Here is a 10,652-nt window from a genome sequence, read left to right on the forward strand (position 1 = left end):
AGATTCAATCCATTGATGGATCCAATCCAATCAAATTAAAAATTAACTCTTATAATTTTTAACTTAAATAAAATAGCTAATAGATCCAATCCAATCCTATCGATTCAAGGACTCGACACGATATTGACCAAGTTTAATAAAAATGCTTTCAACTTGAGGAAATAGCTACTCCAAGATTGTGTCGATTGATTCAAGATTAGTATTAAACCAAGTCAGTTTTAAATGATCAAGGTGAGAATTTACTCTATAAACTCAAGTAATCTTATAAGTTACTTGCAATCAATCAAAATCTAATTTAATTTTTTAAAAAAATCAAAACAATTTTTATTTATATATAAAAAAATCTTAAGAAATATCCTTTTAAATTGACTCCCTCATCTCAAGCCTTAAATCAAGTAATGGCCGAGCCAAGTTTAATAACTTTGCTTCAAGGGAAAGAGGAATTGAATAGCTCATTCAAGGCACGGGATTCAGGTTCTTTCTTCAAATTGTATATCCAAGCATTTATGTGAAATGAGATTCCTATCCCCTCTATTTCCTCCAACCAGACAATGGCTGTAGAATAGTTAAAAAGACATAAAATCTAAGTATCATTGCTTCTCCGAGGCATCATATAAATTGCCTGTTAATTAGCAGCAACACAACAGCTATCAAAAGGTCTTCGGCCCAGAAACTTCAAGTCCTGGGGTCAATCAACTAGGTTTCTTGCCATATATTTAAAAGAAAAGAGCAGAGCAGAGCGTGGGAAAAAAATACTTTCTTTTTCACTATAAAATTTTAAGTTATTTATGTTTTTCAAGATTATCAAGGTTTTTCAACTGTGATTTCAACCATGAGTGCTCCTGCTGCAACCTCTCTAGCTTAGCCTCAACCATAAACATCTCATCTTTAAGGTGGTGCGTCCGCCTCTCCAACCAAGCCACAGCTTCAGCTGATTTTTCACCAGCCCCAGCTCGCAGGCCACCCATGTAGTATTCTGGAGAAGCCACGTGGACAGTTTGTGGTCTGTTCAGTAGCACGAGGATGCTCACCTGCAGTTAAAAAGGGTCAAAAAGTCAGTGAGAGTGTAGGAAGCTTTTGTCCATGTGGGTACCTATCGATCCAGATGACAATGGTACTGCATAAATGAAAGGCTAATGTTATGCTCTAGCCACTACAAAAACCCATGAGACCGGGGATCTAGGACAAAGTGGATAATAAAAAAAAACAAGCAGCAATACATGGAGCCTAGGCACATCAGCATATGTAGTAAAAAAAATGTTACAGAAGGATGCTGCCGAGCAATGCTAAATTTTGTGGGGGCACCTTGCAACTAACCCAAAATCTTAAAAAAAAAAAAAAAAAACTTTTTCAGCCATTTTGTGAATACTAAACTTCAACTGAGATATGTTTTCAGTTCCTAAGGTTTTATTTTTATTTATTTTTGGGTTCTTTCCAACAAACCAAGGTCATTTATTCTTTAACCCAATGCAAGGATCCCAATGACTAAGGAAAACGGAGACTGAAAAAAGGAATAGAAAAAACAAATAGATTTAAATTACTTATCCAGTAGTTATTCCATGGCATCATTTACCACCAAAAACAGCAACGGTGGTTACAAAAACACGGTGACAACAATCTAACATGCACAAGATGCGTGAAAAATTGAAGACTAAACATTAAAGCCACAAAATTAAAACACCATGCCAGTATTGGAGTTAATTGAGCAAAATAACTAGATTGAATTATGCATGTCACCAGAAGAAATTTGGGGAATTGCATACCTGCATCAGGATGATCACAATAAATGCAATAACCAAGACTAGGGAAATTTGGCTCTGGCTTTTAAAAAACGAAAAGAGCTTTGTCGCATATTCTCCTAGCGAAGATGCAATGGATGTAGCATTTGTAAAACTTCCCTGCACAAGATCATCGGCCTGTTGACTAGTAGCCACAGAACTAGACATCTGCTGCATCCTCACATGCCCTCTTGGCTTGTAAGAGTTTTCTGAAGCTTCTCCAGTCTCCACTTCTCTTTCAGAATGAACTTCTTCCTCATGAATCATGCTGAGAGTCGGCCCTGCCTCTGCTTTAAGAAAATAGGAAATGATAGAATGAAGTTAGTAATTCAATTTCCTGGCAATATCACAAAAAGCAGAGCACATCATGGAGAGGAGGAGCTAGCGTGAAGTCTAATGATGATTAACCTTGTTTTTCAAGGTTCTTCTGCTTCAACAATTCATGTGCCTGAAAAATTAGTGAACATGCAGTCAATAAACCCTCCATCCAACATACACCATTGATTTGATAACTCATGTCTAAAAAGAATGACTATATTACCATCTTTATCCATATTGCGTAAGCTTCTCGACATTCTTCCACAGTAGACTGCACTATCTTACCTGTAATATTGCAAGTCATTAGGCATGAAAAATCTAGTACACATTATTATGAAAACATGTATTGCAAAGCTGTTTTCGCAATAATAAAAGCATCCATGAAATGTAAATTACAGAAATGAATAAAAATACAAGTCATAAAAGCTTGTGGGCACATCCTGACTCCTGAGACTTGATTTCAAGCAATTATTGAACCATAACCCCTGTTCTAAGAAGTATTTATAGCGATAGCATGAGGGATAGCATATCAGGACTTGTAGCTCATTTTATTCCTATTTCACATATAAAAGAAGAAAGATCATATTATATTCTTTAACAAAATCCCTGTTCATTCAGATTAGTCTTTCTTGATTACCAGGGAACCTTCCCAGTTCATACTCCAATCTCCATAAGTATTATTTTATGCAAAGTATTTGCATATAAAATAATCTCAAAGGTAGTGCGCACCAAGACAATCCCATTCGATAAAGATCATTATTAGTGAATCTTGTTCGAGAAGAGTTGGGTGGTCAGGATTTTCCACAGGTTCAGAGATGCAATCCATCTGCAGATTGATCAAGGGTATTTCACACAGCCAAAAGAAAGTGCGTTTCAATGATCCTCCCTCTGGTTTATGCCATGTCTGTAAGCTGTTTCTTATGGTATTACGCTAGCAGAGTTGGTAGAAGCTAGTTAGTTTTTCTTTCAGGTTTTGGTGCCAAAGGATACCAAAAAATTAAAAACATGATGGTGAAATCAAGATAGATTATGGAAAAAAAACAATGCAACATGAAGCATGTAATAAATTTACGCAATGGCAGATGCAAACCTTTAAAAATAATTTTCTTGCTGAATACAACATCCACATATATCCGCAAAATGCAGCCTTCATTTGATCCATCGCCATCTCTAGTCACATCCCATAGTCCCTGACATTGTACCCATGAAGAGAAGAGGGGCATCAGGTAGGTTTAAATAGTAGAGATGGGCTTAAGCCAGATTGAAGCTCATGCCATGTACTTTGAATACTTGCTGCCACTGGTATTTAAAAGTATCCATTCTATTATAGACTTGTTTTTTCTTTACACATGTTGACAAATCATTAATATAACCATTACACTGATCTCTATCCACACATTTCATTTTTTATTTCATGAATTACTCGTTTTTGTTTATTGTCTCTTCTACATTAATCTGTCATGTGAAATTGTTAATTGAATCCTGAGGATCATGACCATTCAATTAGTTTTTTTTTTCTCTCTTTCCACTCTCTTCCCAAATTTCTTCCTTTTTACTCCTGCAATCTCCCTCCAATCACTTTTCTTACATAGTAGATACTTCTCCTAGACATTCTAGTTGACTTATTAGTAAAAGTGTAGTACAAGGGTACCCGTGAAGACAAAGAACTGAAGAATTCCTAATGGAGAGGAAGGAATAAATTAAGTAAGAGAGGACAGCCTTGTAGGAGGCTGGAGAATGAAAAAATGCTCATATCTCTGTTTTAATTCACCATGATGTGACCATTCAATTAGTTTTTTTTTCTCCCTTTCCACTCTCTTCCCAAATTTCTTCCTTTTTACTCCAGCAATCTCCCTCGAAATAACTTTTCTTACATAGTAGGTACTTCTCCTAGACATTCTAGTTTGACTTATTGGTAAAAGTGTAGTACAAGGGTACCCATGAAGACAAAGAACTGAAGAATTCCCAATAGGAGAGGAAGGAATAAATTAAATAAGAGAGGACAGCCTTGTAGGAGGCTGGAGAATGAAAAAATTCTCATATCTCTGTTTTAATTCACCATGATGTGACCATTCAATTAGTTTTTTTTTTCTCCCTTTCCACTCTCTTCCCAAATTTCTTCCTTTTTACTCCTGCAATCTCCCTCCAATCACTTTTCTTACATATTAGGTACTTTCCTAGACATTCTAGTTGACTTATTGGTAAAAGTGTCGTACAAGGGTACCCATGAAGACAAAGAACTGAAGAATTCCCAATAGGAGAGGAAGGAATAAATTAAATAAGAGAGGATAACCTTGTAGGAGGCTGGAGATTGAAAAAACTCTCATATCTCTGTTTTAACTCACCATGATGTGCCCCAAAATACATAGAGCTTATGCTTCAGAAGACAGTAAGAAAATCCTAGTAACTTAAATCCAAAGAAGAGAATCAAAACGAAATATTGTTAACCCCAGAAACTTCTTAGATGATAGTTAATTTCTAAGAGATTATTTAAATTATAAACAAATAAATAAAGTTTCACTTTCCTGTTCAGTGTCAAAAGGTTTTTAATGGGCAAAAGATCATCCAACTTATTATCTCTCCTTCAATTAATAAGAATTCCCTACATCATTCCATCTTTTCTAAAGTCAATTCCAAACCTAGGGGTAGAAAGGCCGTATCCTCTCTTATTGTTTGTTTCCAACATCTTAATGATGTATTAGGAGTAAACTGCTAACCCAAGCCTGACAATCACAGCTGCTTATGGGATACATGCCCTGTATGTCTAACAAACCCTATACAATTCACTCCCAATCTGGAAGAAAAGGAAACATGTGACAGAATGGTGAGAGAGAATGTTAAAGTCTGGGAGGGTGAAAACAGAAGGAGGATTCCCTAATATCAGATGAATCTATCCAAGAGCAACCAGAACCATTTAATACATGCATTTTAAAGATGCAGCCATGATAGCATATGCTTGAAAGGAAAAAAGTGACAATTCCTAAGCTCCTGAAATGGTTCAATAACTTCATGTAATCCAAGAAAAGAATCAGACCACAAAAGTTGCACCTGCTATATAAGGGCACCCGTTTCTGACTTCATGATAGTTGATTAACATTCAATATAAAATGCCATTATACAATCTATTTTTAAAAAAACAGAGTGCACACCCTACTAAATATATGAAAACGAATAAATTTAAAACATTTTATCCATCATATCAGTAATGGCTCAGAAACAGCTTTTACCTCAACGCAAAAACAATCTCCAAAAGGGACGTCACTGATCTGTTGTGATGTCTCGATAACCAGATTGCTGGTAAAAGCAAAAGTAAAATCACGAGGAAGAACAAACAATTGGTCAAATCAATTACACACTCCACAACCAAAAAAGGAGAGGAATTATATGGCAAATAAACAGCTAATTAAATTTAATCCATGCATAGTCTGCATTAAGAACATTATTGATCAAGAGCTTTATATGTAATTTCCACAATGATTTTGCTACAAATTTATTTTACATCTCAAGAAAAACTAAAATGATTTGAGCAAAGACCAGATAAGAAATGAGTCCACTTGCAAGAAAGTTTACCATTTGAGGATATGTGAGTGTGACTTGTCTGAAATAGTCTGGCCTTGTAGAAAACAAACATATGGACATCATAAAGAAGATAAAATGGATTGAAGTGGTAGGAACAAAGAAGAGAGGGAGTGAGAGACCAAAAAGATCATGGATTCAGATGATGAAAGGTGGTTTTGCATCAAAACAGCGTGCAAAGTTTTCACTCTAAACATAGCAGAACAGTAATGGACCCAAACTAGTGAAGGAGAAAGTTTAAATGAGTTGTGTATGGTCCCAATTTAAGCATATACTTGAATGCATGCACCAATGCCTCTAATCACTTTATTAATAAAGAAAAGATGCACAAAAAGGATAGGTTCAAAGATCAAACTCATTGAACATAGTCAGGGGCAGAGTGTGAAATTGTGCTGATCCATCAAAACCTAACTCTTACTTACCTTTAAAACAAACCTAATCATAACAAAAATGTCCAGATACAGTGCGCCAGCATACCACCAGCAGCACTGTGCTACAAAAATGCCCACCGTGTACTGCTTTAAAAATCCTCTAAAAACCGTCCTTTCATTTCCAAAAAGGCTTTCCAGTTTTCTTCCATCTAATAAATACATACTTTTTTATTTATTTTTTGGTGCTATAAAATAGAGGATGATGGATAGTGAATTATTATTCCATCTTACTGAACTCATCACCAAGTCATCTTCAAAACAGTAACAGTGCATCTAAAGTGTCTCACAAATTACAGACTACAAGAACCTGTTTCTGTAGACTCGAAACTTCTGGACCTCCTGGCAGCTGCCAAATTTGGCACCTGTATAAAAGCACAAAAATTTAAAACTAATATTAATGGGTAGAAAGAGTGACAAATTTGCTGAAATTTCCACACAAACCAAACATAGATCCATAGTAAAGAAATAGATAAACAAATAATGCACCTCCATACCAAAATATATTTTTATAGGATGCTGAAAAGACACATCACGAGCATGCCCAAATTGCTCATTTGGGTACCATAAAGAGCACCTGAATTCTGAAAAGCACAAGAGTTAACCAACCAAAGATAAAGGTAAGAATTATATCATCCAACATATTCATCAAACTTAATCACATCGAAAAACTAGGGATGTTTTACTTGAGTATGGTTCCATGGGAATTCAAAGCAAATTACCTTTATCTCCACATCTACTATGGAAAGATTCAACAAAGCTAGCTGCATCATCTGAAAAGAACAAATTAAAGAACTCCTCTACCTTTATCTGCATTCCTCAAAATAAAAGAAGATCAGAGAAAAACTCTTTAATGTGGCAATACTTATTGAATTCTACATGTAGCAAGAAAATGAAGGAGCAAATTCAAAAGAAAATACAAATCAATAAAAGATAGAACACTACCAGAAACTTCGTCTCTCCAACTTCTTTAAAAGATTCACGTCCTGCATATCAGAAATACAAATCAATTAACAGAGCTACCAAAAAAAATAGTAAATCCACACCAAACATCATCCCAAAATTTTGCCGATGGAAAATAACCACAATCACAACATTATTTTTTAAGTAGAAAAAAGCTCCATGACCAACATCCAAAGGATTCAATCCTCTTCATGCCAAATCTCGCTGGGAATTACCAAATAATTCCTCTGATAGATTTAATATCAAATTCCCAATTGCTTGATTTAGAATTGACCAAATCTTTTCAGTCTCTAAATAAAAGACTCTAGATTTAACTAGAAGGTGGAGAAGAACCCTATGCCTTACAATCTTGATTATTAGGAAGATATTGTAGCTAACTGGAAAATGAGCTCGTTCATTGCATGTTATATACAAAACAAAACCACAATTAAAATAATTCACGAGATATAACTAACTCTGAGGTGCTTCAAAATTTTCCACATTCCATGCCAAAGTTGATGAAGATAAAGAGTCGGTATTTCTAACTAGCTCAACATCCTGTTCCACTTCATCAGCTACTTGTATCTGTGTTATTGAGACAGTGCCATTTTCAACGGATGCTGAAATCTCAGAATCAGGTGAAGGGGCAGTAGCCATTTGCCTGTATTAACATACATACAGGCAATTTCTGATCAATCCTCCAAAACATGAACCAGAGACAAACTCATATAAACTCTATATGGCTTGTGAAAATACCTGTCAGGGGGGTCTAATTCATTGACTTGCTTGAAGTTATTCACCTTTTCAGTTACAAGTCCATTATCTAGGTTACTGGTTACAGAAATCGAATCCTGAGGTAAAATCAGCACATAAGAAGGCGACAACGAAACAAACAGACCAACGGAGTTTTTTAACATTTTATAATTCACAACGAAGTAATAAAAATTCATTCAATGAGTTTCCAATGCTTTAAAATACCTGTTGTTCTGTGATCAAATTGGAACCATTACCGTGTTGTAACCATCCATCACTGATGAGCTTCAAAGCTTCATCGCGAGAAAGGAATGATGCAAAGAAGTACTGCCACACTAATAATTGGATTTAGATGTCGCAGTTGTTACTAAAAATTGGAGGTAAAAGAGCACTATCAGAGCAACAATTTCAAGAAATGCCAAAACATAATAGGAGAGGATCAATACTCCATATCTAGCACTACCTTCTTTCCTCCAGCACAAATTTCTATAGCATTAGGAAAGATCCCAGCTGTCTTTGCTCTTTTTACATCCGTAATTTCTTGGAAAGGGATTATTTTCTGGATAAAAACACATCAAACATGTCAGGAAACAGTCAAGAATGAGAAAAGGAACCATGAAAGACAGAGACCACAGTAACAAAAATAAAGCTGATGTTCAAACATTACCTTTGTCTCAAATCCAAATATGTTGGAATAAAAGCAAATGAAATGTACAAAAAGGTACATATGCCCCTGCAACATGTAAACAATAAGCAATGCGTGAATAATTTAGGAAAACATAATCTTACCCCAAGATAAGTTTTTTTAAAAAAACTTGTATAAACAAAAATTATCACGTAACTCATCTGTGATATCATTTGCCTAATGAAATTCCAAGTCAAAAATATGACATGCACCATACTATAGCAATTAATGTTTAATGCATGCATCTCCAAGAAAAATAATAAAAGTCAGCATCAAGATTACCTGAAGAAGAATACTCTCTTGGTATGCACAATTAAAGTCTTGTATGAGCACCTATTGGGAGGGGACAAAAGATGAAAATTTTAGATGCATCTTCGAATAAAACAAAAATTTTAGATGCATCTTCGAATAAAACAGAGGTTCTTTAGAACTGTTAAGATATCCTCTGCTGTGTGCGCGAGAGAGGGGGGCACTATCATAAGTTTTAACAATAAGGAAAATCTCAAACCATATACAATAAGTTCAAGGTACAAACATGCGTGCGCGCATGCTTAACTGGCAGACAGTTACAAGTGCAAGAAAAACTAAGCATTTTGAACTGTCCCATACCTACAATATGTTCGACGGTTTGAAAATGACCCTCAACAGATTACTTTTCGTCAGCTTCTTGGCACATTCCACAGCACTTCCATCAATTTTCACCTCATTATATTTGAAATTTGTGTTCTAACTTCTATTTGATACATTGGTAAGCTTTAGAATCCTATTAACTTAAAGTTACGATTAATCACCCTAGACTGGGTCCAGCTGTCACCACAAAAGAATAAAAATACAATGACATGTTGTGAACCTCCAAACCTTCTTAGATCCCCACTCGAAGAGAATTTCTGAAATGTTACAAATTATCGGATCCCAACTCCCATAGAATTAACAGGTTTTCGTCTTGATAAAAATTCTCGATGATATTAACCTCAAATTTAGCAGTGATATAATTTAACGAAACCAAAACAACTACGAATAACGAAGAGCAAATGAAGATTTAGCGTAAAAAACTCCTAAGAGATACCAAATGAGTACTTAATTCTCTTTTTTTTCAGCTTAGGAATCCTTCGAACGAAAGAAAAAGAAATTTAAAAGACATGATCATCCATAGTATAGAGTGACTTACTTCCTCCGTTGGAAGACGAAACAGTTGCCTATACTCTTCACTCCTCGCTGAAGCCTGTGACTGTAAAAAAGAAAAAAACAGTAAACAGTAAAATCCAAAAAAAAAGAGCCGCTTGATCAAGTACAGTTGTGAAATTGAAGGAGAAATACGTGAGGATCGACTTCACGGCTAGGACTAGCAGAAATATTTGAGTGATCATTGAGATCAGGCGTCTCGGTAGCGAAAGAAGAGGACGAAGAGTCAGACGCGGCGTCTGTTGCTGATTTTGAAGAGAGAACATCCATCGCTGGCGACGTGTCAGGCCTCTCTCCTCCGCTTGCGGATGCAACTGCTGCCATGGCAGAGAACGAGAGGGAGGCAGGGAGAGGGAGATCGATCTAGGGTTTTTGTATTCGAAAGGAAATGGTGAAATTGGACTGGAAAGCGATCGTGGATTGACTACTGGCGAGGTGGTTAAGTGCTGTTCGTTTCCGTTTTTTAGGATAACGGACAGAAATTGGTAGACGTTGCCGTCCGTTTAAGTCGGTACTCTGTGTTTGTTGCTAATCGATGTCGGTCCTAGTGTGGGAAGTTTTTTTTTTTTTTTTTTTTTTTTACGCGTGAAGACGTGGTGGTTTGATTTGTGAACGACACGTCATTATGTGATCCGGTACCGTTTCGGGTGGATTGAGGGCGACGGGTCATGTTGTAGAAGAAAAATCTAAAAGATTTTTTTAAATGTTTTCGTTACTGTAGTAATGATTATTTTTAAAATATTTTTTTAATTAAAAATTTATTTTTATATATATATTAAAATTTATTTTTAATATTAACATATTAAAATGATTTTAAAAATACTATAAAAAATAATTTATAAAATAAATTTAAATTTTTACAAAAATATTTTCTAAAAACAATCAGAATCTTTGTGTGTGGATAGTAAATTCCAATTTGTAGACTTTTTGACAAAAAATTTTACGGGGAATTAAAAAAATAGTTCTTCGCTATATTAACATTAATGTTGA

General features: G+C 35.3%; 1 protein-coding gene across 2 annotated transcripts; it reads right to left on the reverse strand.

Annotated features, from left to right (window-relative positions):
- Positions 1-563: 563 nt before the first annotated feature.
- LOC133682292 (protein VASCULAR ASSOCIATED DEATH 1, chloroplastic-like) lies at positions 564-10,220 on the reverse strand. 2 transcript variants are annotated; one of them, XM_062105573.1, is made up of 18 exons: positions 9,798-10,220; positions 9,649-9,708; positions 8,763-8,813; positions 8,463-8,528; positions 8,259-8,354; positions 8,021-8,122; positions 7,799-7,893; positions 7,519-7,703; positions 7,046-7,086; positions 6,823-6,910; positions 6,598-6,684; positions 6,411-6,465; positions 5,324-5,390; positions 3,187-3,286; positions 2,320-2,381; positions 2,187-2,226; positions 1,764-2,068; positions 564-1,031 (listed from the first exon to the last, which is right to left on the reverse strand). In XM_062105573.1, the coding sequence occupies exons 1-18, from the start codon at positions 9,984-9,986 to the stop codon at positions 783-785; spliced, it is 1,938 nt and encodes a 645-aa protein (XP_061961557.1). In that variant the 5' UTR covers positions 9,987-10,220; the 3' UTR covers positions 564-782. The 2 variants fall into 2 exon arrangements, with proteins under 2 accessions (XP_061961557.1, XP_061961559.1); XM_062105575.1 differs by having other exon boundaries at positions 1,764-2,065; positions 9,798-10,219.
- Positions 10,221-10,652: the final 432 nt, after the last annotated feature.

Source organism: Populus nigra, chromosome 2 (assembly GCF_951802175.1).
Source record: "Populus nigra chromosome 2, ddPopNigr1.1, whole genome shotgun sequence".
Classification (NCBI taxonomy): Eukaryota; Viridiplantae; Streptophyta; class Magnoliopsida; order Malpighiales; family Salicaceae; genus Populus; species Populus nigra.